The following is a 26,893-nucleotide window of genomic DNA, read 5'->3' as shown; positions in this document are numbered from 1 at the left end:
GTGTGTGTGTGTCTGTGTGTCTGTGTGTGTGTGTGTGTGTGTGTGTGTGTGTGTGTGTGTGTGTGTGTGTGTGTCTGTGTGTCTGTGTGTGTGTCTGTGTGTGTGTGAGTGTGTCTGTGTGATTCAAGAAAATTAAAGGCTTAAGCGTATAAATTACCACCCAAGTTTGGTAAGTATCGTATTTATATCTTAGTCATTGGCCTACTTTGATCTCAGTGGATCATGTGCTGTATGTGTCAGGGGGATATTTTAGGAGTAGGGAAGATCCCTTATTAAACTGCTAGACTAAGGAGATAGATGAGTCAAACTAGTTATAAATAGAAACATTAAAGTATTGAAATAATAATTGTAACGTTGGACAGCTACAATAAAAATACAGGTGTGTCTGTGATAATGTGAGTCAGTCACTCCAAGGACATAAGCAGACACAATATGTTGTGAATGAAGTGACAGCAGTTTTCACTGGTTGATAATGAGGAGATAAGTTGTTGATTTTGAAGGTTGCTGTTATCAGGTGATCAGGAAAACAAGGTGCGAAGTTGTTTTTAGTGGTAGCCGGTAGTCCAGTGTTGCATGATTTGAACTGCAGTTATCTGTGAGGAAGTGCAATACTGCTTGGTCACGTTGTTCAGCTAAATGGCTAGTCTGGTTTCCTCAGTCGACGCTGAATTCTGGTTATTTCCATCAGTTTGTCCCCAGTTGAATTCTGTTCCACACTCAGCGCCTCTGCTCTCCCCGTTAGAAACCCTGTTAGGTGCCATATGCTCAGGCCAGGTAATCATTGACAGGTGAGCATACCTGGGCTCGTCTAATAGGTGCTGGACGGTAATTTATTAACCTGGTCTTGCTGGGAAAAAAACTTTCACTGCTGTCAGACATCCAGCTGACCGAGGACATTTTTCAAAAACGGAAAATAATATCAAATACTGTTATTTGAAACTATGACACACAGTTGTAAATTATTGGCTGTAGAGGACTGGAAAAGTACATATTTTTGTTCATGTGTGAAATTCCTGGCTTCAAATTCACAATATCAAATATCTACTGTGTGTTATCCTTGTTTTTTAAATTCCATTGGCTGATTTACTTAAGTAAGAACCAATGGAATGTAATAGTTGCATTGAAAATAAAACAATCATTGATATGTCTGTGGCTGTGATATCTTGACACTGGTCAGGTCTTACAAAGTTTTTGTGGTGTGTGTGTGTGTATTTTTAAACTTACTACTGCCCTCCGCTGGTGGACATGCACACAACAGCCAACCAGCTGGGAAAGCAAAGCCTTATTGGCTTTCTTTGTATATCATGACATTTACTGCTGTTTTCAGATCAGGTTTCCTAAGTCGTTAACATGCTTTAACGATCAGGAACGAAATACATGAACTGACCTAAAAGCTTCAGTGAGGGGAGTCTGTGCTCTGCTGAGGAGAGAGACAGGCAGAGCCAATGGCCATTTAGACGACCACAGACGAACACATAACTGTGTGTTCTGTTTACAGCCCTCTCTAACAGGAACTGACTGTCTAAGAAGGAGAGCCTGTGACACACAGACACTCTTCTGACTAATGACCTGTGTGTGAGTGTGTGTGTGTGTGCCAAAGGTCTCATTGTTCTAAGATATTGCATGTGTCTAAGATCAGTACGTGACTGTGTGCTGCCATCCTTCCTGTTGGTGCCCTCAATCTCTCTTTCACTCTCAGTTTGAGAGGATTTTAGTATCTCACCCATTATCATATGAAGATTCAAACCAACACGCACTCAGGCAGGCACACACACTCACAGCGGACTCTCTGGTGCTAAGTTAACGGTGCCAGTGTTTGATGTGGATGCATGTTACAGTTACTTCCTCTAGGGGGCACTGTCTCACTCGCTGTGCCTCATGGCTACCTCTCCAAAAACAGGAGCACGGTACTGAACCCTGAAGGATTCTTTAGCCTGTCTCCTCTCCTAAATATTAGAACATTCTGTGTAGAACCTTTCACTGACTGGTTCTTTACAGAATGCTTATGTGCTCTTATGTGGCATTCTAGGGAGCTCCTGTTGCTTTGGTCTGTGTGCGGTCCGCACTGCAGGATCTATACACTCATAAGAACCACTAATATAGATAAGGCATGCATGGTCTGACATTTTCATACACATCTACTTGTGTAGAAACGTATACATATTCAAAGACCCATGTACACCCACAACTGAATACACATTTTAAGACTTGTACATGCACGCACACACACACACACACACACACACACACACACACACACACACACACACACACACACACACACACACACAAACACATTTATGTGAGGAGTCTGACTTACTTTTGCATGACTCATGACCCATGAATGCCATTCCACAATTTCCTAAAGGATCACACGTTTTGGTAATATTTGATCACATCAGAGTCAGGACTTACCCTGTGTGCTTCCCTGGAGGTCAAGGCTGAAGAACTTAACCAGCTGCTCAGTGGAAAACAAAATAACAGTGTTCACACTCGCAGCTATCAGAGGGAGAGGAAAGAATCACAGAACACAGGCTGTGATTATGATATGGAACAGAGATATGTATCACACACGGTGCACCCCAGGCAAACATGACTACACCACATATTATTACAGAGCAGGAGAACCAACAGGTAGCAGTTTAGATTCAATCAAACACACATACACACACACACACACACACACACATACAGTCAAACACACACACACACACACACACACACACAGTCAAACACATACACACACATAAAGAGAAAAAAAAAGACTGCCTTAAGAATGTAAGGCAGAAGGGATAGAATGTCTACACACACAAACACACACACACAGACATTTCAGACACAGTCTGGCCGGGATATGTAATATCGCAGCTTATCTGTCAAAATAGTTAACCTACTGGCAAAGAACATGGCTTTACGCATTGGTCACACTGTTATTGCATTGGACCATAAGCATACCTGTCAAGTTAACATGACTGAAATCCGTGAGGTCAGTGAATGAAATCTGTTAGCCACCCCCACTGCCTACACACACACACACACACACACACACACAAAGACTACACGTGCAAGTGTATTAATACATTTGCGCGGCATTTCGTAAACAGGTCTTTGTTCACCTCATTGAGATAAGACGTTGTTCAGTGATGTAGGTGCTTACCCGCTGAATGTTGAAACTTCGTTGACTAGTTTAACTGCGATGCCGATGTGGTAAACCGCACAGTGCCAACACGGCAGTACCGCGCAGCAGTCTATTGGACTGGAGGGTTGGAGACATGAGAAATGTTGAAAATCCGTGAGTCTCACAGATAAAAACGCCAGACTTGACCAGGAGTGCACGAGTCCCAGTTGACTTTCCCAGTAGGCTGTCAGAAGCATAGAGAACTGATTGCATGTAGACCTGTGAGGATGGCTGGCATGACAACTGAGACTGAAGCAGATCAGGCCTGTGAGAAGTGACTGGGCAGGCTGCCAATGCGTACCACCCCATTCCCATCCACGCCATTGGTCACCTCAGCTGTCAGCTGACATCAGCCCTGGGTGGTTTATGTGTCTTGGGACAGTTTGGATGTGGAGAACTAATAATGTCCTCTCTGCTAATATCGCCCCGGAGTGCCAGAGGATTTCACGGGGATGTGTAAGGTGTCCTCAGAGATGACTTTGATGCAGCGGCCCAGGCTGGAATTTGGAATGTTTTAACTCGCCCCTTGAAAAACAAAAATCCTTCTGGAGAGACCACCGATCTGCCCGGTGAAACACTTTAGCATGTGTGGGAAAATGGCCGTCCTCCGGTCGTCTGGAAGCGCTTAGCGCTTAGCACTCCGCTCGACTCCGCACTCCCTGCGCTCGGCGACTGGAGCACACAGATAACTGCGGATACTTCAGGGTGAAGTCTGGGGAGAAAGTAGGGCATGTGTTGATTGATATCTGCATTTGTGTGCTGGGTGACTGGACTGGATTGGGAAAGACACCTGTAGTAGGGGGGGTAAACTCTTTTGATGCGGGCCCACGTCCAGAGAACGTTCCACCATCTGAAACGGAAGCACTGCGAGCGTGTCCGCCGCACAAGTCAATAATCTCACATTGGCACTCAATGGCTTCCAGATGAGTCGGTGCCATGTAAAATCTTTCAACCCCCTCTTCAAAACCAGGCCGTGAGTAGCTATACAAGAAAGTGCCGTCAAGTTGGATCGGACCAATTATTCTCTTTAACAACATACTTGCCTGGATTGATGTGATTGTCAGACGTCCCGGTTTCAGACAGTGGGGTTGAGAGCCCCTTGAGGTTACCCAGGCTGTGGCCCCTGGGGGTCGGTCCCCCGCTGGAACTGAGTGTGAACATCCATAATGAGTGTGAGGTGAAACTCTAGAGGCTGGCGGTCGCAGCTGTTAAGACCCAGAGAGGGTTGATGTGGGAGGCCCTGGTTTGCCCCACGGCATCCACAAGAAGGGGCAGAATGCGCCGTATTACTTTACATCACTCAGGCAAACGTGTGAATCCTTAAATGTGTGGCTGTTTGAGCACTTGAGGTCTGCAGTGTGTCCCAGAAATTCATTTTTTCCCTCTCCTCCTAACCCCCCACCCACACATCTGCACACACACACACATACACGCACACAAATAAACACACACACACCCAACCACCCACACACACACACAGATAAACTCACACAGTTATTTATTACAGAGGACTTGTCAATTATTTCAATAATGAAGAGTTCCACTGAAAACAACTGGAAGGGCTTTTTCCACAGCTTGGATCATGCAATTATTTATGACATGGAAATATGTTTTGGAGGAGAATTTTTCCAGATAAAGAATAAGGCTGTATAAATGCCTCTGTGATGGAATTCCGTTTACCAGAGCAGGCTCTTTGTAGGCGACATAATGTAGGACACAGTTTTAGTTTGTGGGGGGAAAAAACCGATTTGTACATCATTTCAATTATCTAGCATTCCTCACTCTTTCTCTCTCTTTCTCGCCTATGTCTTTGCCAATTTTGAAAGTGGTGTTTGTGTCTATATGTATCTCTGTATGTACATATTCTGGGTGTATTTATTTGAGCTGTGTATATATATGAGTGTATAGATAGATTTGTGTGTGTTTGTGAGCATGATTACTTATATATGTGTGGGATGTGTTATGTGTGTGTGTGTATGTGCGTGTGTGTGTTTGTGCATTTGTGTTTTAGCATATGTTAGCTCAGGAGAAAGGCTTGAGGGCCTTGGTTACCCTTGGAGATGAAAGCCTTGGCCCTCTCGGGTGTCACTCGGAGCGGAGCTGCAGTTGTTACCACAGCTGCAAGCTCTTGTTTGAATTCAACACAAAATCTTTAGAGGAGAAATAACAGTAGGACTGACATCTGACAGGGCCTCCGTAGCGGTCAGCGACTGCGGCTGTATAGTTCACTCCCTACCGTTATTTGCTCTCAAAATCAATAAGCCCTCACCGGGTGCCTCTCGGCTCACTTTGATGTGCGAGTTGGACTTCATTTGGTGAGGGGAAGGAACGAGGGGTCATTCAAACAAACACTCCACATTCCCCCTTAGCAAGAAAGGCAAAAAATGTCCAATGTGGCCTCATTGGGGACATGTGTGGAGCTCCAGTGAAATGCTGGTCTTTCTCTCCACTGAAGACACGTATGACAGACGGGTGTGGCGCGCCTGATCTAGAACATTCCTCCACTCTCACCCACAACTTCCATAGGATGAAGTGAATCGGAGCTGGAGGTTAGTGTTATTGTAACGGCTACAATGGTTGCTTAAGAGCTTAATATATGTGATATGACATGTGATATGGACCTGTAGTATATTATGACTATACAACTCTTGCCCCAGAGCTTCACTCTCAGCCTTAGTGTTTCGTCTTGTATATTCAGACAGACAAAAGACACAAAGGTCACTCTTAATTGGGATCTTTCCGCCTGTCTCCTTATACTATGACTCAGTCCCCTGTTTTGAACTAAGGCAAGTTGTTTCGTGACAGAGCTTTTGTGATATGATGGGTGATTACTGATCATTATTTTGTCAAACACATTAGGGTTGAACTGGAACAAAAAGTCTAAACTTATGCTGACGTTAGCAGTGTCTCCTAGTGCCCTTACATTACACACTTTGCAACACACTTTTAAAAAGTAAAGGTTCCACATGCAACTTTCTCTGCACAAAGAACCCATTGACAAAAGAGTTCATTGAGGCTTAAAAGGAGTTCTCCATACTTGAAAGTTTCTGTCAAGCTGACAATCAAGAACCCATCCGATTGTTCTACGAACAGTGTTGTAGTTGAACCATTAATAGTTCTGATGATGGGGCCTTGGTTCACCCCTTCTATGAGAGAACATTAAAAGCGAGTTAAAGGGTCAGTGGTCCATTTGGGTGGCTGTGGAGCTGTGGGCTGGAGTGGGGATCCCACCACCCTCTGCCATTCCACCACAAAGCCTAGTCATGCTCTCCTCCTGGCCTCATTATTTCCCCCCTCACTTTGTATTATGGGAAAATCACAGCGGGTGCCTAGCAACAACCCCCACTTCCCCATCAGCATTGCCTAAATTTAAACCTGTAGTTCCTACTCAGCTGTGGAGTTGCTGACAGGTTCTCTCTGTGTGTGTGTGTGTGTGTGCTTGTGTATGTTTGTTTGTGCGTTGTATGTGCAGTCAATCAGTAAACCATTGGGCACCTTCTCATCAGTATATCTATGTCTTTGAACACAGTAAGTTAAAATTAAAATTCTTTGCCAGTGATAACAAACTAAACAAAGTCCTATCACATCAAGTAGTTTCGGTATTCCTAGCTATCCTTCTTGACTACATATTCAGGAATCCAGTCTAATCTAGCCCTCCCTTTAGTCAAGGTCAAACCAAACTGTCAGTAAGTCACATGACAAGCTTGTGTTTTGTTCTCCGGGAAAAGCCTTTTCCCAACTGGCTTTCCTGCTCTGGCGTCCCGCCGTGAAGCGTGTCCCTGCGGGGAACGTCACACAGCGGAGAGAGTGGCAGATAATCCCCAGCATGCCTTTGGTGGCGGGATGCATGCCCGCCTCATTGTGCCCAGGAGGCTGGAACCTGCCGGGGGGGGGGGCTGAAGTTAATTAAAATATTCAGTGTTCCCACGACACACACAGGATGACCTGGGGTACAGGGGGCATCGCTTCTTAACTTAAACCTGTCCAGCGTAGAAGCCTGTGAATGTGTGTTATGAGTTCTTTGGGTGATGTCTGTCATTCACTGGTGAGGTTCTGCTAAAGTATGGAGTGCAAGTAATTAGTGTGAAACATATCAAGCAAAAGTCATGGTTTGTGTCATATTTTAAGTATGGATCTTGTGGTTATAGGGAAAATAGCCTGATAAAGTTGGATGTATGACAGAAGATAGTTTAATATATTAACAATGAATAGGATCAGTAAGACATAGACCTAATCAGACAATACAGAGTATGTCCTGCACTATGGATGCCAGGATTCTGCCCATATACAGAACATGCAGTATACCTCAGACTCGTGTAAACTGCCTGAGATGATGTTTCTGGAGGTGGTCTTCTATTGAAGCTCACCCGTCGGGCCAGACAGGGGGGGAGATCGGGTCAGGTCTGGAGCACGCTGCTTTACAGTAAAGGCAGTGACCTGGTCACTCTGGGAGTGTGTGAAATGAAGTGTTCATGTCATTCAGTGGAGGAGGGGAGAGAGGAGGTGTGTGTGTGTGTGTGTGTGTGTATGTGTGTGTGTGTGTGTGTGTGTGTGTGTGTAGGCTGGAGGTGGGGAGGCTGAGGAATGATGCTCTCAACGTCTCTAGATGCTTTCCTAGGAAGGAGCGGGAGCTGGCGTACGGTAACAGGCTATGGAGTTCAGTTTTTCCAAACCGCAGGAGTGTCTAGCTGATTCACTCGGCTTGCTTCTCTCTCTCTGTCTCTGTATGTGTTTGTGTGTGTGTGTGTGTGTGTGTGTGTGTGTGTGTGTATAGGGGGTGTAGGCGGTTTGTGTGGGTGTATGTAGCTTGGTGTGGGGGCGAGAGGAAGATACAGAGACTTAATACGAACATGTGTATGTGTTTGTGTCTGTGAGGGAGAGAGAGAAAGAAATATACATTAAATGAATACATAGGAGAGTGTGTATTTATGTTGTGTATGTACTATGTGAGAGTGAGGGAGAGTATGAATGTGTCTTGAAGGAAGGGGGGGGGGGGGGGGGGGGGGGGGGGGGGGCGGTTGAGTCACGTGAGCTTCAGGATTTCATCTCCGAGCCGTTTCCTGTTAGTTGCAGTATGGTTGTTTGCACAACCCCAGACGCAGAGCCACTTTACCGGAGCTCTCGTAAGTTTGAGAGGTAAAGAATGATGAGGGGGAGTCTGCTTGCGTCATTTGGTCCTTATTTTGAAACAAGATATTCAAACACGAGGCTGAGTATCCTAAGTGCTCTCTTTTACTGTGGGAATTGGTGGGAATCTCTGCATGAGGCAGACAGGTATATACAAAAAAAAATCCCAGCTTCGAGAGCTCTGCTATTAAGTCTGGATTTAATGTTGTTGTGTAAAAAGTACTGTGTTATTGATTTGGCAAACGTTTTACCGTGACTCAATTTTGCCAAAGGTAATTACAGATTATTCCACAGTGGTGGGTCCGGAGCCTTAGACAGTGCACATGACACTCTAAAGTCTTTGGTGATACACAGCAATGGGGGAATTCTAAAGTGAAACATTCAGTGTATTTGTATTACAGTATCTCCACGTTCCATTTTAAGCAGCAATAAAACACCACACCAGCGTGTGTTTTCCAAAAAAGGCAAACAATTGTCTTGCAGAATGACCGAGAACTAGATGTTATTTGGTTTGTGGTTTGGTCCTCTTGCTGTATGTGTGTGTCAGGGGATTCTCTGTCTGTACACCCCCCTATCACCTGTGCCGGGTCGGCCACCTCATCGAGCGAATCCCCCCCCCCCCCCCCCCCCCTGGCATAGCGTGGGCAGACTGACGTTTGTCTGTCGTGGGGTGGGGGGTGGGGGAGAAGGGGGGGGGGGGGGGGGGGGGGTCCAGCGTTGTGTCTGCTAGTCTGCCTGCCTTTCAGCCTGACTCACTACCAGTGGTTGCCCACGCTCTCTGTCATCACAGCACATCCCCCCCCCCCCCCCCCCCCTTCCCTCAGTACCTCAGCCCTCTTCAGCTGCCAGTGCTTTTCTATTCATTCAGTAGATGCCCCGCAGATACCCTCTGCTTTCCCAAATATGGACCTTTTTCCTCCCTGTGCACCACCTCAAGGTCCCGTGTCACAGCAGACAGCATCTGTTAGGTCTCTGTGTGGTGTGTGTGTGTGTGTGTGTGTGTGTGTGTGTGTGTGTGTGTGTGTGTGCTTGGAAGGGTGGTTGGGAGATTAATTGGATCTCCCATTCCAGCTATTCCATACACAAGATTCTCTTTCTGCTGGACGGTAAATAAACAGTTCCAAGGGATTGGACATTGGAAGGCGTGTTTGAAACACTGGATAATTTCCGTCTTTCCCGCTTATTAGCTCGTTATGTTTCCTCTGATGACAAGAGGATGTCTTCCTGGACAGTTGCATTATAAATAGATGAACTTACACAAATCCGTCGTTAGAGTGATTGAGTGATGTCATGGGAATGTTTGAAAGGATCTGTGGAAAGTAGGAGAGAGATAGACAGAGAGAGAAACAGAAAGAGCAAGAGAAAGAGAAAGAGAAAGAGAGGGGGGGGGGGGGGGGGGGGGTGGAGAAAGTCCCCAGTTGCAAGCATCCTGTCGAACTGTGCCCCCTTGGCCTGAGTTCATGAGGGCGCTGCCAAGAAATGTGTTGTAAGCGGTAGGAAATAGATGTAATAGGTTCGGGGAACAGAGGGGATGGGGAGGTTGGAAGGGGGAGGGGAGAGTGACTGAGGTAGAGGAAGGAGGAGGTGTGGGGGTGGGGGGTGGTTGGTAGTGATGGAAGCGTTAGAAGGATGGAAAAAAAGATGGGGAGGGAAGATATGAGGAGGAACGAGCTTGTGTACTTGTGTCTGCGAATGACGGATGATGAAAGAGAAGAGAAGTAAAAAAAAGAGGAGGGAGGGAGTGTGTAATAGAGAGAGAAAGGGAGGGAGGGAGAGAGAAGGAGGGAGGAGAGGAGAGGAGAAAGATCTTGCCGAGTAGGCAGCAGTTGCAGTGAGTAGCAGCAGGCCTTGTCAGGAAGCGTCTGGAATGCATCGCGCCGTGGGAAAGAGGATGTTGTGCCTTGACTGCGCTCACCCTCTCTGAGTCCATATGTCCACTCAGCCTTCCCCATGGCCCTAGGATGAAGATCTCCAGTGAGTACATGAGCGCACTACCACTCGCCTCTTCATTTACCTCCTCGCTCTGGAAAGAAAGATAACTACACCTTATTTCTTTATACTCGGTTGAGTAAAGGGCACCCTTAGAAATACTGATTTATTGGCCTGTTGGTCATGGCATTGTTGCAGTGTTTGCTTTGAGGGTGAGTTATACAATGCTGTTGTTTTGTACTGAGGTCTGTTATAGTTAATCGGTTGATGTCTGAGATATGTGGAGTTGGCTTTAGATTGCAATCTGAACTCCTGTTGCAAGTGTGTCACCTCTATTCTCTAGGGTGTAACACATTTAAATACTCTTTACATTGCATACCGGAATGTTCTTTTTAAAAAAAAATATTAACAACATAAGGCTTGGTGTGTAAAGGGAACAGAAGGTGTCGCCTTTTGGAACTTTTTTTAAGCATACCGCCATTGGTATTCCTGGACGTTGTCCCTGTGGCATTACTCCGTTTCTTGGCTTTTGTCAGTGGGTGCCGAGTTACCCCGCGTGCGACTCCAGTGAAACCTCTGTCCCCACGGGCTCTTTAATAACCCTCCACACCTGGCACTGTGCCAGCAGTGTCTTTCATCTCTGAGATTCACAGAGAGAAAGAGAGAGAGACAGCGAGAGAAGAGTGGGATGAAAAAAAAAGGAAACTGTACAGAATGTCTCCATATTGTGTTACACGGAATGCCGAGGACAGTGGAATTCCCAGCTCGTGTTTCCTGTTGTACTAGCAGAGGTCCCACCTGGTGGCCATGGTGGATGTGACGGGGGAGAGGGTGGTGGGATGGGGCTGGGTGAAGAAAGTTGGTCGGGTCTTTAATATCTGTGCCCCAAAACAATGCCTGTCCTTTCAGACGCCCCGTGGGAGTGCCAGGGCTGGGTGAGCCAGGGGAGCATCCGTTACCTCAGCCTGACCTCTCCCATTGGGTCCTCTATAGAGGTGCTCTTTCTGCCTACCGCAAGTTCTCCTCAGTGTTGTGAAGTAAACAATCTATCTCGGGCAATTAGAGAACATCGATACGTGTTTGTTTATCATTGTGAATGAAGTAGTGATGGCAACCTGCATCGTGTTTTTGCGGATCGGGGAGTTTAATTATCGTCAGGGGCCCGGCGTGGAACCAAAAGTTCGGGCGATGTGGGGTGGAGGGCAGATGGGGTTTCTTGCAAAGAGACTAGTAACCTGCCACCGTAGCTCCTGCTGAATGGGGACATGATTGTCATTTCACAAGTGATAGATGGCAGGGACCTGGAGTCCTAGCGTGAGACCGGACAATACTGTACTGCCGGGCCATGATGCCCGCTGATAGGCTGCGCTCCGTTGGCGTGACTTTCATTCATTTCATTCATGACAATCTCTCTCTCTGTAGAGCAGAGCGTAGTGTGAAGGGGGAGGAGGAGGAGGAGGGGTGATGATGTGGGAGTGCCTTTGTGTCCCTCATTTAAACTACACACCAGCTTCAATTTCAGTCATTTCACCTGGCGACACACATCCACGTCTTCTTTCGAGGAATACAGTTGTAGTGAAGGCGACAGTTGAGCTAGGAGTCAGTTGTTTTCAGGCCACCTGTGTGATTTCACTTTTCTGAAAAGGTGAGTCAATTAACACTTAATCCCGTGGTGATGACATACTCTGTTGTCATGTGAGTGGTTTTATCTGTATACATAGAAGAGGACATCAATTTAGTGTTTCATTTTACGTGGGTTACCCCATGCTTGAGACTTTGTCGATGTTTAAGGGGACTTTCTGTTTTCCACTCCTTTTTGTTTGCACGTGGCTTTCCATAGACCTGGACTCTGGGTTCTGTGGAAAGGTAAATACACTCCAGCTTTGGAGACATCTCTGGAAGGTCATTCAGATTAGAACATTCGTTTTAATGGGCAATGGGGAGGGAAGCAGATTGGTGTTTGCATCCATGTACCATGTTGAAGTGTGAAAGAGTCTTTTGTGCGATGCTTCGCCTGGCAGTCGGTTCTTCTTGCTACAGCCTAAATTCCATTTCCTGTCTTGTCCCTGAAATCATTGGGGTTTTTGGAGATGTTAAAGGTCATGCCTGGAAGGTCAGGAGGTAAGCTGTGTGACCCCAGTCAAAGAGAGGGGTCAGCTGCAGCTGTGATTTTTAGTTAGGCAGCTGTGAGGAAGACTTCAAGCCTTCACACATTTACTTTCAAGATGTTCAGGCTGTCTCTAGAATGTCTGTCTCGTAATCTTTACGTATTGATTCACATTTTTACATTTTCATCTTTACGTATTGATCTACACTGAACCGTTGCCTATTAACGTTATTATTTGTATTCATTGTTTTGATTTTTTTTTTTTAAATGACGTTACATAAATTTAATTTGAAAACTAATTCCTGATGGCTGTAAGTCCAAATCCCACTTTATTCCTTAGGCATTCATATAATGTTCTGATGATGTTTTGACATTGTCCAAAGCTTTATTAAAGCCCCGAAATGTTCTTCACACACCATCAGCTCAGAGAGAAAAACAGTTTGGGATGACATAGCCAGAGCAAGGCATGTAGTAAATCACCCAGTGCACACGAGGACCGTGTGTTCCCCAGCTACGATCTGTCTTTGAGGCTTATGGATAGATCGCCAAGGATATAGGAGGCTTTATGTCCAGGTTTTCATCATGGGTAGTGGGCCAGTCTCTTTTTTTTTAAAAGGGGGATTGGAAGCACAGTAAAGGAAAACAGACACACTTACATAACACTGTGTCTACTGCTTCTCATATCTGCCCCCCCCCCCTACACACACACACACACACACACACACACACACACACACACACACACACACACACACACACACACCCAAAAGAATATTGTAGAGGATGACAGGCCCCCTGAGGATGGATAGGCTTTGCCAGCGATGTTCTCTCTGAGCTGTGCTGTGTTGATAAAGGCCCGGAGTGAAGTATTTATGTGGCCAAAACATCTCTGGTGCTCTGGTGCTCTGGTGGGAGGCATTATTATTGCCGGTAGAGAACGGTCTGCGGGATCTCTGAGCAAATCCAAAATGTGCTTTGATTTTTTTCTGTGTGTGTGTGTGTGTGTGTGTGTGTGTGTATGTGTTTGCGTGTGTGTGTGTTTGTGTGTTAGTATGGTGTGTGTGACGATATCCTGGGCTTTGCACTTTTAAATAAGTTCCAGTCATTTCCTTCAGTTTAAGCAGGAGTTGTTACATACTGCCTTATGTTTAAAAAAAAATGAGGTTCTAAATGCCCTTTGACCTTCCTGTGTTTTCCAGAGATCGAAGCGAAGGAGGCTTGTGATTGGCTGCGGGCGGCAGGATTCCCGCAGTACGCCCAGCTCTTTGAAGGTAATACCAAAACACCCACGACCAGTCGCCAACCACAGCACTGATATCACACCCAGCTGTATTCCTCATGCCAGCCTTTGGAGGTTATTTCAGTACAACTGTGTGGTGGTCTGAGTTTTAGGAACATCAAACAGTGGTGTGACGTAAAGAAAAACACCGCCAGTTTTATGAAAACTGGAATTACTGTAATTCTTTGTTCTTGGCACACGTCTATGTGGGTGACTCAAATGGTTGGACCTAGATTGGCATATCCACCTACGCAATGAAAACTTTATCTTGGAATCCTTGAATTTAAAGTTGTTAGTGAGGACTAGAGACTGAAAAATTACACTCAAAGAATGGCCAATCTCACGTCAAAGATTCTTAGATTTTCTTCAGAGGAGAACCTTTGATGAAGGGTTGTCTGGCCCTCAACATTACTGATATTCTGCTCTTGAGAACCCGATGAAGGTACAAAGAGAGCTGTGTGTGGGCTTAGTATTCTATAATGGGCTGTTGTTATCCCTGTATCTAGGTACAGAACCTATGTAGGATTCTATAATGGGCTGTTGTTATCCCTGTATCTAGGTACAGAACCTATGTAGGATTCTATAATGGGCTGTTGTTATCCCTGTATCTAGGTACAGAACCTATGTAGGATTCTATAATGGGCTGCTGTTATCCCTGTATCTAGGTACAGAACCTATATAGGATTCTATAATGGGCTGTTGTTATCCCTGTATCTAGGTACAGAACCTATGTAGGATTCTGAGAGGCTTAGGTTCCCAGGTTTTTCGGTGGTCGGTTCAGCACAGCTCTCTGTGTAACTCACAGAACTCTGCAGGGAGGAAAGTGTTGGCATGAGAGACTCGGTCTGGACAGTTCCAGGTTTAGAGTTACTGCAAAAACATGTCCTCCACGTAAAAAAGATTGAGGTCATGGGAGAGAAAGCGCTGCATCGTTGTTGCTGAGGAGAACAGACTCTCCCACAGAACAGAGCTTGACAGTTCTCTGGCCAGCTGTGGTGTAGTAGGTGTGATGGTATCATGAATTTCATTTTAGCCGGAAAGGTATTTAGATGAGAGAGAAACCCCTTTCTCAGCAGCTTTCTCTCTTTTGATAAGCTCATTGGACGTTCGCCGTTGCCCAGGAAAACATTACTCTTTCTTTCATTTGGTCCCTGTTTTACAAATGTGCGCATGTGGAATTCCCCCTGCCAAATGTAAGCAACGGCTTCAGTTTAGGTTAGAGTTTTCCACACGTTCCAGACGTTGTGCAGCTATAATTTGTCACTCTTGACATCTTCGGAACTATAGGAACTGACTGCCTTCGCCACATGTTCGAACCATTTTCAAGGGGCTGTTGCTCAATACTTTGCTACTCTCGGGGGCAGATTGATGCAAACCAGGCTTTGTTGGGGTCTGTATTTTCACTTAAGAGGCAAGGGAAAAAAAATACCCTCGCGAAATGGCGCACTGCTCCACTAGCGAAGCTAATTGCCCCACACAAACACAGAGGAATGTTAGCTTTCAGCATGGTCTGGATCTGGTCACCAAGCAGGGTTACATAAGAGCGGGAGCCATTCTCTTGGCAAGACGTAATGCCCGCTCCGCACAGGCTCGGGCTCTGCTTGTTTTTGGGGGGCAAACTCTGTCTCTGCTCATTAACATCTGCCCAGCCGAAAACAAGTCGGCCGCTTCCCCGGCCTTGGCCATCGCTCTGGAAAGAATGTGTTATTTAGGGTATCTGAAAAGCCAGGCGTTTTCTAATGTCTCTCTCCCCCCCCCCCTCTTGCTTTTTTGGACATTAAGGGCATGGGCCATTGAGCAGTGACAATAGCAGGGAGGGCATTAACAAACCAAATCCTTTCTGTGCTCTCCTGTTTATTGTGAATGAGATCTTTTGAGATGCTAGGGGGGGATACTCATAAGGAATGCCGTTGCTAACCTGTATGTTCCTTATTTTTTAGATTCTCAGTTTCCCATTGACATCTCCCCTGTGAAGAAAGACCACGATTTTCTAGACAAAGACCTTGTGGAACCCCTCTGTCGGTAAGGACTCTTGAGCATACTGTAAAACAACACTAAAAATAACTGTATAATGTGTGTTTTGCGTTGACTAAGCAATTCTATATTTTGTATAGAATAAAGAACTGAATTCAATTGAATTGAATTGGGTGGTCGTAGTGATATCATTATGTTTTATAATTTATCGAATTGCTATCAAATATTAGCTTGAGTAAATTGGGTTATTCAGGTGTGTATCTGTATGTATTCTCTGCCTAGAGTATCAGATGTGGAGGTTGAGTGTAGCCCACAGTCAAATGAAAGCTGACTCCAGAGAGTGCTGAAGCCTTAAGCATGGGAGAAGACACCTCCCTGCCATTTGAGTGGCAGTGGTGATGATCTCTACAGATAAACAGCATGAATTACACTTATCCCCGATAGTGTGCTTGAGTAGACCTTCATAAATGTCACAGAATTATCGGATTAGCCTCCCTGAAATACAACAGACCGGCTCAGATGGACTACTAAACCTCTGTATTTTGTGAGATGTAGCATGCCATGTTTTTGTTTGTTTGAGGGTGCTGACCTTTCCCTGCATATTTTTATGCGTGTAGCGTATTTAAGCTTATTGAAAAGCCCTGTTTGTGTATTTCTTAGGTTATTTTGACTGGAGGAGAGGGCTGACGTATCGTCTGAAGTGGTGTTTATAGCTAAATATAGTGTGACTTTTTTTCTGTCAATGTCAGCTAAATGTGTTTGTGTGTGTTTTATTCCCGCCCTATACCCCAGCCTGAGCTTGAATAAACACAGAGAAATTAAGATGAAAACAGCACAGTCACCGAGGTCTCCATGGAGACTGCCTGGGGTGTAACGCAAAGGGTGGGAAAAAGGAGGGAGAGCTTGAAGCGGGGGTTAGTTGGGGGGGGGGGGGTTACTGTTGCTTTACACAGCTCAATAATCTGTGACTCCCAACACCCCACCCCCCCGAAGCAACTCCTCTAAATTCTAGTCTCGATCTCTGGTGCTGCAGTGGCCTCGGTGCCAGAGACTGCAGCTTTAGTCCAGACCTGCAGCATGACTTCTCACAGTGTCTGAATGGATAAACTCTCAGGGTAAACTCTCAGGAGCCATCTTCTCCGCAGCAATGCTAACTGGTGTCATGTGCTGGATCCTAATGATGATTCTCTGGGTCTGACTAAACCCTTATCCCCCCCACCCCTACTCTCAACTGCAGCTTCTGCCTCACAAAATTCACATCAATATCCTGCTCAGATGTAACCGTCACAAGCACTACATTTAGTCATTTATGGCTGTACGTTGAACGTACGCATTTATCTTTACACGTGCTCAACTGGATTCGGTCCCATGACGTTACCGTTGGTAATCGCATGTTCTCTAACTCAAGCTTAACCAACGGCAAAGCCCCTGGGACCGACTCCCAGATGTTTTTGCTACAAGGAGCGACTGATGTCAGAGCAGCCGTTCATACCAGCAGTTCTTAATCCTACTCCCCGGGGATCACTGTATGGCATGTTTTTCCATCTGTCCTCGCTCAGACACACCTGAGTGAACTCATAATTATAATGCCCACGATGAAACTACTCAGACGTGCACACATAATAAAGACGAGGCGTCTTCTTGCTCTTAACTAGTTGGAAACAGCTGATGGAGCTGAAAAGATGAGTGGAAAACATACTGTGTATTGGTCCCCTCGGAGCAAGACTGAAAAAGAGGTTGAACTAAGCAGCCTACAGTCTACGAATGAGGATTTGCCATCCAGTCTCTTGGCCACATCTGAGGGGAGCTTTCGTCACGAGATTTTGACATCAGCCCTCCAGAGCGGTCTGTGTGGCCGTTAAAAGAAAGGCGTCCATTATCACACCACCAAACAATGACGCCTGGCTCTCTCCCTCGCATGCGAGCAGAGCCGGAGAGGACGGGTTTCGTCATCTTTTCCTCCGCCGACGGTGGCTCGTCTGCTGCTCGGCGTCTTTAAGAGCACGCTGTTTTCCACGGCTTTTAATGGAGGTCTTGGTGCCAGAGCCTCCGAGTCAGCCTCCAATCCACTGGCTGAGTGGGGCCATAAACTCGTGGCTCGCATGCTTCTTCCTCCATCCCCCTTCGCCTTTTTTTCACTGTTTACTGGAAAGGCTGTAAAGCCCGTTGTTGCTGTAAGAACTTTCATGAGGGCTTTAATTGAAACCAATGCTTAATTGGATTAACAAAATGAAAGGGCGGGCCAACTATAGGGTGTTGGGTCAGAGGGCTGTTTACTGAAAGGGCAGGAAGCTCTGTTACGCCATATCAGGCCACAGAACACCTCATATCTTACATGTGAACACTCACCTACTGCATGTTTGTTGGGTGTAAGGGCAAGTTCCTAAAACCCAAGGAAATGCTAAGAAATGTCAAGATCATGGCTTATGTTATCAGAGCCCACGTGTAGTGCCTTGATGTTATTGTGTTGGATACTCTAAAAAAAATCCTTCCTCTTAATGGGAATTTAAGCCTTAAGCAGGTGATGTGAAATCAATATAATGACACACCAGTCAAATAGAAGTGCGATGACAGACTGTACTGTGCAGTCATTACAACATAAAGGTTTAGGAGCAGGTTCGGGTGCTCTGAAGGAAACAGGAGGCTTCAGTTGGATGCATCTGGTATCCAATGACTTAACCTCAGTGCTGCAGACTCCCGGGCAAACAGGCTGCTCACAAGCCTCCCCCAATTAGACACGAGGCTGAATGAGAAACTCCAGATCTGTCAATTAGCAGCCTTAACTTCATCAGCTCCTGGACACAGCAGAGTCGGTGGAAATAGATCGTTTTTGCCAGCCCATGCAGCTAAATCAGGTTACTGCGGTTACCGCCTGCTCCCATCTCCTCAGGGAGCATGGGGATCTTCCTTTTGTAACCTCGGTAGAAAGAGCCTGTGAGGTTGATGCAACGGCGAAGTGTCTGGAGGCAAAGCTGGTTTACCTTCTTCCGTGTGTCTGTGTTGTCTCTCTCTCCTCCAGGCGACTCAACACGCTAAACAAGTGTGCATCTATGAAACTCGACGTGAACTTACCGAAAAAGAAAGTAAGTCAAACATTTTTACTGTGGGTGTGGGTGTGTGTATGTACAATGTGTGTATTCTCACAATTGCGTGTTCCCCTTTAACATTTGTTGACAGGATATATCTATGTAGTTTAGGCAGATATACTGTATGTTCAATATATAATGATGTGCATAATCCAAAGTATAATCTATTGTGCACAGTCTAATGTAGAGTACTCAAAAATATCTCCACTAGTGTGCCATTTTTTTCCCTTTAGCCTTTGAAACATACTGAAAAAGTGACATTTAATATTATTGACTTTTCCTGTAGCCTCTCTGGCCTGGACTTGTTCTACTTCAGAAAGATAAATCCCCCCTTTATCCCAATAACCTAGATTTACAGATATAAGAAGAGTTCTCCTTTGTTGTGTCCAAATTGATTCATCTTGCCCCTTCTATGGAATGTTGTCTGATGGACCTTCTATAAAGGGATGCGTTACATTGTTTCCCTTCCCCATGCTTAGTTGTTTGTACTGAACTTGATCTTTAAGGTTATATCACACCTGTTATGTCACCACGCTAGAAAAATACCCTTTTTAAAGCTGTGTAATACTAGTTGACTCTCTATGTCCTCGGGGTACTCAGGCCTTTGTTGGGAAATTGTGTAAAATGTAATATAAGCTTTGAAAATCACCATAACGTAAAGTGTGCTGCTCCAGTCTAGCCCGGATTGTGGTCGAAGGAAACCACTTTGTGGAAATATCCCCCCGAAAACCACATTACAAATAACACTCAGCAGATTGAGTATTATTCATGTAACCCTGCCATAATGGGCCTGGGTTATTGGTTTTTGCAGTGTAATTCAATGTAAATGAAATCGCGAAAGCTTTTTACGAATTGATGAATGCATCTGGAAATAGCCTGCAGTTCTACTGTATCACATTTTCCCAGGCCTATGGTTTATCATTTTGCGAGTCCCGAGTGTTTATGCAAAGTTGAGTTGTTGTGCCCTTACTGTCGGCAGCTGATTTAAATGCCAATGGTGTTGTCTTCCCCAGTGCGAGGACTCTGATGAGGACGACCTGGTGGCCATCAGCGACAAATGGACATTTGAGTGGAGCAGCCGGCGCTGGTCCAGATTGCAGGACATCGACGGCCTGCTGGGTCAGGGGGAGAGCCATCGGGGTGGGGCTGGTGAGCCGGGCGAACCGGGCCTGGCCCTGCGCACCACCACCAGCAGCGAGAGTGTGCTGACGGACCTGAGCGAGCCCGAGGTGTCGTCCCTGCACAGCGAGAGTAGCGGCCACAGCGGGCACCACCGGGGCACCCACAGCGCCGAGGACTCGGACTGCTCCAGGCGGACGTGCTCGGACTCAGCCGCCACTATGCCCGACTCCACATCCCTTGCACTGCCGCACGGGACGGCCCTGCTGGCCGACGCCGGCCAGGGGTATGGCTCCCTGCCGGCTAAAGGGGGGAAGCGGGCGCGGGTTAAGGACTTTGTGCGGCGGATGGATACGCTGAGGTCGCGCGGGGGCCATGCTGGCAGCGGCCGCAGGCCTCCAATTATCAGCGCCCCTGTTTTACAGCAGGAGCCGAAGGTACTAAGGACACTGAGGTGTGTGGAAATTGTGAACGGTGACACGAGTGGGGGCCTGGATTTGGCCCCTCGCATTCCGATGCTAACGATTGCCCCGTGCCCGTCCAGCAGTGAGGGCAGCAGCAGCCAATCCAGTGGCAGCGCAGTGAGCACGCCCAGTATGAAGGAGCGGCGGCCACATCGCCATGGCAACGAGAGCGGCGGAGGCGGCCGGGCAGGGCCGGATAGCAGGCGGGGTGGCATGTACCTGGAGGACGCCGTAGATGCTCTGGTGGAGCACCACCGCCGAGATGAGTTCCGCTCCTATGAGGACCTGGTGGTACACATCCCCAAGGACCACAAGCCCGGCACCTTCCCCAAGGCGCTTTCCATCGAGAGCCTGTCACCCACCTCCTCCGGCCTCCACAACGTTGTTGCCGACTGGCACTCTATGGGCAGGGCCAGCCTGGAGGTTCCCCAACAGCGGCCGCCCAGCATCAGGGTACCGCGGCCCGTCACCCAGTGCTGCTCGCGGGGGAGCCGGATCAGCGTGTACGACAACGTCCCCGGCTCGCACCTGTACGCCAGCACGGGGGACCTGATGGACCTGGAGAAGGAAGAGGACCTGTTTCCGCACCTGGACGACATCCTGCAGCACGTCAGTGGCCTCCAGCAGATTGTGGACCATTGGACCAAAAATGTGTTGCCTGCCGGGGAGGGGGAGTGCGACAGCGATGGGGGAGGAGGAGGAGATGGGGCCGAGGGGGAGGGAAAGAGGCCAGACCTACAGTCCTCCAGCCAGATCACGCTGGACTTTGAGGGCAACTCGGTGCTGGAGGGACAGACGACGCCCAGCGACGGGGACCGGGACGGCGTGTCCCTGAATGAAACGGAGCCCGGCGGCATGAGGGAGAGGAGAGACTCCGGGGTTGGAGCATCACTCACAAGACCTAACCGGTGAGAATCACTGTTAACGATTACGTCTGTGAACCTCAGACGGACTATACCCAGGAGGACAACTTGAAAGACTATTACTGTCCACAGGCTCAATAAAGGCATCAATACACAATGAAGGGAGCAATAGAACCCAGTGTGTTTTAATTAAGACTGATACACAAAGCATGAGCACAACAAAACCTCAAGTGCATGTCTGCTTGCATAACTGTCTCACTGTTTAACAGCTCTGCTATGTGATATTTAAGTTTACCCAAACATGTTTGTTTGAACACTTTCTTCACCTCCCTCTAGACTGCGCTGGCCCAGCTTTCAGATATCCAATCGCCTGAGCCATTCAATGGCCTCCCTTCAGATCACCAACCAATCAGGTGGCCAGATGTGTCTATTGCAGAAGTTCTCTCTCCTGCGGCTCACAGCCATCATGGAAAAGTACTCCCTGTCCAACAAACATGGTTGGACCTGGTAAGAAGCACAAACTGTCATTTAAGATTGAAAATGTACTCTTCTGATTGTAATTACAATACAATACAAAGCTCATGTACAAACGAATACCTAGGTTATTGAGACTGTTACAGATGTAACTGTACAGATACAATATGATAATGAGTAAGTCCTGCACTTAGTGGCAAATGCATCACAGTCCGTTTGTAGGTGGTTTTATGAGTCCCCAGTGGGCTGATCTGATCCTGTGTTTTCCCCTGTCAGGGCAGTGCCCAAGTTCATGAAGAGGATGAAGGTGCCCGACTATAAGGACAAGAATGTGTTTGGAGTGCCTCTGATTGTGCAGGTGCAGCGCACGGGTCAGCCCCTGCCCCTCAGCCTCCAGCAGGCCCTGCGCTACCTCAGGAGCCAGTGTCTGGACCAGGTCAGTCCCACACACACAGCTCCACATGATGCTAGTACAGATAGCTCAGTTACAGCTACCTTAGGGCTTACTGTCTCAACCAGGTGAATCTGTCAAGTTTCTTCCCAAAATGGCTGCTAATCGCTAGGCAAGCCTGTCTTCTTTGTGTACAGCTTATCTGTCTTTTTACAGTCCATACTCATTAGCCTTTCTTTAATGGAAGGTTTGATGTGATGTGACATGCTTATGAAATGCTATTGAACTGTTAACTGAGAGTAATTAAAGAAAGCTGGGGTAGATTTTGACACGTCCCTCTGCTGTCCCTGTGATTCCAGGTGGGTCTGTTCCGTAAGTCGGGGGTTAAGTCTCGCATTCAGGCGTTGAGGCAGATGAACGAGAACTCCCCAGACGATGTGAACTACGAGGAACAGTCTGCATATGACGTGGCAGACATGGTCAAACAGTTCTTCAGAGACCTCCCTGAGCCACTGCTCACAAGCAAACTTGGAGAGACTTTCCTGCATATCTACCAATGTAAGACAACATAAGCCCTCGTGTAACTAACATAGTTATTTGGCTTTGAATTCGCATTGAATTTGCGCTCTTTACTTAAATTTATTTTCCCTTTCCTCCTCCTCCTCCTCTCTCTCTCTCTCTCTCTCTCTCTCTCTCTCTCTCTCTCTGTAGATGTGCCAAAAGACCAGCGCTTGCAGGCGGTGCAGGCGGCCATCATGCTGATGTCGGATGAGAACCGTGAGGTGCTGCAGACGCTGCTCTGCTTTCTGAGTGATGTCACTTCCTCTGTGGAGGAGAACCAGATGACGCCCATGAACATCGCCGTCTGTTTGGCCCCCTCGCTCTTCCACCTCAACATCCTGAAAAAAGACAATCTGTCACCCAGGTATGGCGAAGCTCTCTCACACACACGTGTGTATGCACAGATGCATACACACATGTAGGAGGGCATGCATGGGGCAACTCACTTGAGAGTCTGCACACACACAATCACACACGCGTAGGGCACACACACACACACACACACACACACACACACACACACACACACACACACACACACAAATGCTACTGTGTCAAGCAGGTAGGGTTTTTTCATCTTAAAACTAAACCACAGCTTTCCTGCTGATACTCGGCACGCTTTTCTACCGTCTGAAGGGAAAGGAAAATGAAAATAACTCGCATGTAACTCAATAAACAGCCTGGCCTTTGAATCTGATAAGGAATCATGCATCATGAGCTTCACCCATAAAAAGTCGAAATAAAACGCATGCTCAGACAGACACCAAAAGGTCTGGCTAAGAAGTTCCCGAGGGGGACAGAATGTTTTCTCTTTGAATTACTTTTAACAAGGTCCTCTTCTGTGAAGGTACTCTTTAAAAGCTTGGCCTTTTATGGGATCATGCTGTGTACAAACAAACTAACCTCTATACTTATCCAATTAAACCTCAGCCCTTATTCTTCAAAGAGAACGGTGTAGGAGCGTAAAAGAGAGAAAAAAAGAAAGAGTAAAGGACTCAATCAGAGAGAGAGAGAGAAAGAGAAATCCAGGTGTGAGAGATGTGACAAAATTGTTAAAGTCCCCCTCTGCTAAGTATTTCTGTCTTGATAGAAACTTCCGGTAAAAATCCCTTCCCTCTTGTGTCTCCCTAAGGGCCATGCAGAAGAAGTATGCCACAGGACGCCCTGACCAGAAGGACCTGAACGAGAACTTGGCTGCCACTCAAGGCCTGGCTCACATGATCATGGAGTGCAACCGGCTCTTTGAGGTATCTTCTTCAGTAAGAGAAATATTCCACGCTTCTAGGTCACATTCTGCTCGCTTAGTTAAAAATAACAACACTGGCCATTGCCACTTCATCCTGGAATATATTTGTTGCCCGGCAATCATGTAGCCTTTATACTTCTCATTCATGCCCTTACCTGTGCATGTCTGTGTGGGCATGTGTGTACATGAATGTGTCATATGTCTTCATGAACGTGTGTGTGTGTGACTTCACGTGGTTGTACAGATCCCCCATGAGATGGTGACACAGTCTCGTAACTCGTACGTGGAGGCGGACCTGCATGCTCCCACCATGGAGGAGATGTTTAAGTCTCTGGAGGAGGACGACGGCTCCTACCAGACCCACATGGAGCTCCGACTGCAGGGGCTCCTGAAGGAGGCGCGCGACAAGGCCAAGGGCTGGGTCTCCTGCTCCAGTGCCGACAACACTGAGCTCTGCTACAAGAAGGTAAGTCCTGAGACGGGCTGAGAAAGGCTGACGACTGACGACTGACTGTTGGGTAGTGACCAAGAGAAAGATGCTAGAGGGGTGAGAAAGAGGGAGCTAAAGAGGAGAGAATGAGAGAATGACAAAGAGAGTGGTGTTGGAGAGAGAAAGAGTTGCTGATTTATTGCCTTTATTTATTGCCGCTTCTTTTGTTTTTCTTTTTGACCATGAATGCTTTGGCAGCTCGAAGATGTTTGCCATCCCAATAAGCCTATAGTGAAGTGTAACTGGCAATGACAAAAATGGACTCCTCATGCTTTTTAAATCATGACACTTGATTCAGCCCCTCTCTTAGTACACTAAACAAACCACAGTTTAACCATATATATTGTGTGTGTGTGTGTGTGTGTGTGTCTATGGCAGGTGGGGGATGGGAACCCTCTGCGGCGGTGGCGTGTGTCCGTGGAGGTGGAGGCCCCTCCGTCGGTGGTGCTGAACCGCGTGCTGCGAGAGCGCCACCTGTGGGACGTGGACCTGCTGCAGTGGAAGATCCGGGAGCCACTGGACAAGCAGACTGAGGTGTACCAGTACGTCCTCAACCGCATGCCCCCACACCCCAGCAGGGACTTTGTGGTGCTCAGGTGAGTCAACGGGGTGTCAAGAGAATAATACGTAATGCTCCAGGCATACTTTAAGCAAAGAGTAAAGCTAGTGGTATTATGGAGACCATACATTGATATGCTACATTCAGCAAACAGTCATTTCAAGTAGACTCAATCCAAGTTTTACTTTTTGGTTGAAGATTACAGGTCCCAAAATGGTCCCAGAGACAGATCCCAGAGGATCCCTTTTAGTTACAGCTAACATGACATAAAGACTGCTAGTACAAGATTATAAAGAGAGAAATATTAACATGAAATCCCCCTTCCTCGTAGGTCATGGAGGACGGACCTGCCCAAGGGCACGTGTTCTCTGGTGTCTGTCTCCGTGGAGCATGAGGACTGCCCCATGCTTGGAATGGTGCGAGCCGTGGTGCTCGAGTCCAATTACCTGCTAGAGCCTTGTGGGATGGGCAAGTCCAGACTCACACACATCTGCAGAGTGGACCTCAAGTAAGTCGAGTAGCCTGCTGTCCTTGTGTTCACTCACAATATTGACTGTGTTTGGAATTGTATGTGCATCAGATCGCAATTTGTTAACAGTTTTGTAGTTGTGTAACTATTACCTTCAAAATGAAGGAAACAGTGTTTTAATGCTACTTACTGTACATGTTGGGCCATTGTTTGTGTTTGTGAAGATCAGAATGTGCTTACCTGTCCTGTGTGCTCTTGCAGAGGGAGGACTCCGGAGTGGTACAACAAGGCCTTTGGGCATCTCTGTGCCGCGGAGGCTGCCCGCATCCGGAATTCCTTCCAACCAATCAGCACAGACGGTCCTGAGACCAAGATCTGAAGTCAAGTCTCCCTTCACAGGACATCACACGACACATCATAAAACCCCAACGTTTTGGATTCAGACACCCTTGGAAATGAATGCTTACAGGAAGGGTGTTGCACAGTTCAGATACCTAAATGCTCTTAGAAACCCGTATGGACCCACGTGGAGCCCTAGTTTCATGCTTGCACAGTGAAAAAGTGAGAGATCTCTCTCTCTCTGTCTGGTGCTGGACACTACGTTATACCCACAAAGGAGCCTCAAAATCCTGCCAGTGTCTCTTGGTGTCAGTGGGACTGCCATGATGTCCACTCTGTTTTTGTTCAATATATTATTATAATATGTAATTATTTGAACAATCTATAATAATGATATGTAATGTAATTAGTTCAGAAATGTTGCTCTTATACAATGTATAGGACATTTAAGCTCTTAAAAGCTTCTGGGAAGCGAGTGTATATCATTCATATTAAAGACAAAGCTATATGTCAGAGTAATATACTGTTTGTGCACATGTGTGTATATATATTTCCCTGTATGTATGCCTACATGCATTCTGTACAAGTTGTATATACTGTAGATATATTACCATGAATATGTAGATTTTTCTTATGAATGTGTAGATATATTTTCCCATGTATTGACTATGTATTGATATCTCTTTTTTGCATAGATATCATCATAACTTGTATGGTACAAAGCATTACTGATTTGTAAGCTGGTTTTACTTTAAATATTGGTGTAATTTTATTTTATTTTATTTGATTGTAAACCCATGATGTTTAAAGATTGAAAGGACATGGGTTTGGCTTTTGCCGAGCCTGCTCTTGTAGTACTGGACTATGTTTAGGAAATGTGGTGGAAACCGTGTTTTTTAATTAAACTATTAAAAACTGCAGTAAATGATTGATTGCTATTGGATTTAGATTTAAAACGCGTACATTGGAGAGGGATAGAAAAACAAATTGGCCTTCGTTTCCTTCCTCCAAAAGTCTGGACCAAATCATAATAATGCATCAACTTATAATGATCTATTTTTTACATTTAGAACCACAAAAACGTATACATGTAGTTTTGAAAAAAAAAAAAAACCTTGTTTCAACACAGTAGCCACCATATTAGATCATATATTAGAGGTGCATCAGGATCTGAATCACAGGCCTTTGAGCACAAAGCAGATGATGATCCCGCTTTCCTACACAATCTAAAAATCAAA

At 46.5% G+C, this 26,893-nt stretch overlaps 1 protein-coding gene across 11 annotated transcripts in view; it reads left to right on the top strand.

The window, feature by feature from the left end:
• LOC105909321 (stAR-related lipid transfer protein 13) overlaps window positions 1-26,575 on the top strand; it is a 94,089-nt gene extending 67,514 nt beyond the window's left edge. For 6 of the 11 annotated variants that reach the window (XM_031573059.2, XM_031573057.2, XM_031573058.2 and 3 more), the window contains 13 exons: window positions 13,541-13,612; window positions 15,561-15,642; window positions 18,614-18,677; window positions 19,694-21,171; window positions 21,463-21,633; window positions 21,877-22,036; window positions 22,351-22,549; window positions 22,703-22,916; window positions 23,685-23,811; window positions 24,043-24,264; window positions 24,667-24,884; window positions 25,179-25,355; window positions 25,578-26,575. In XM_031573059.2, the coding sequence (XP_031428919.1) occupies window positions 13,541-13,612; window positions 15,561-15,642; window positions 18,614-18,677; window positions 19,694-21,171; window positions 21,463-21,633; window positions 21,877-22,036; window positions 22,351-22,549; window positions 22,703-22,916; window positions 23,685-23,811; window positions 24,043-24,264; window positions 24,667-24,884; window positions 25,179-25,355; window positions 25,578-25,695 (3,302 nt within the window). In that variant the 3' untranslated portion in view covers window positions 25,696-26,575. Of the gene's footprint in view, window positions 1-9,862; window positions 10,280-10,394; window positions 10,447-13,540; window positions 13,613-15,560; window positions 15,643-18,613; window positions 18,678-19,693; window positions 21,172-21,462; window positions 21,634-21,876; window positions 22,037-22,350; window positions 22,550-22,702; window positions 22,917-23,684; window positions 23,812-24,042; window positions 24,265-24,666; window positions 24,885-25,178; window positions 25,356-25,577 lie in introns of those variants that run through there. The other 5 variants (XM_031573061.2, XM_031573068.2, XM_012837942.3 and 2 more) reach the window with 3 other exon arrangements.
• Window positions 26,576-26,893: the final 318 nt, after the last annotated feature.

Source organism: Clupea harengus, chromosome 9, assembly GCF_900700415.2.
Source record: "Clupea harengus chromosome 9, Ch_v2.0.2, whole genome shotgun sequence".
NCBI classification, from domain to species: domain Eukaryota; kingdom Metazoa; phylum Chordata; class Actinopteri; order Clupeiformes; family Clupeidae; genus Clupea; species Clupea harengus.
The sequence above is the reverse complement of the archived record's forward strand: the minus strand, read 5'-3'. Positions and strand labels throughout refer to the sequence as shown.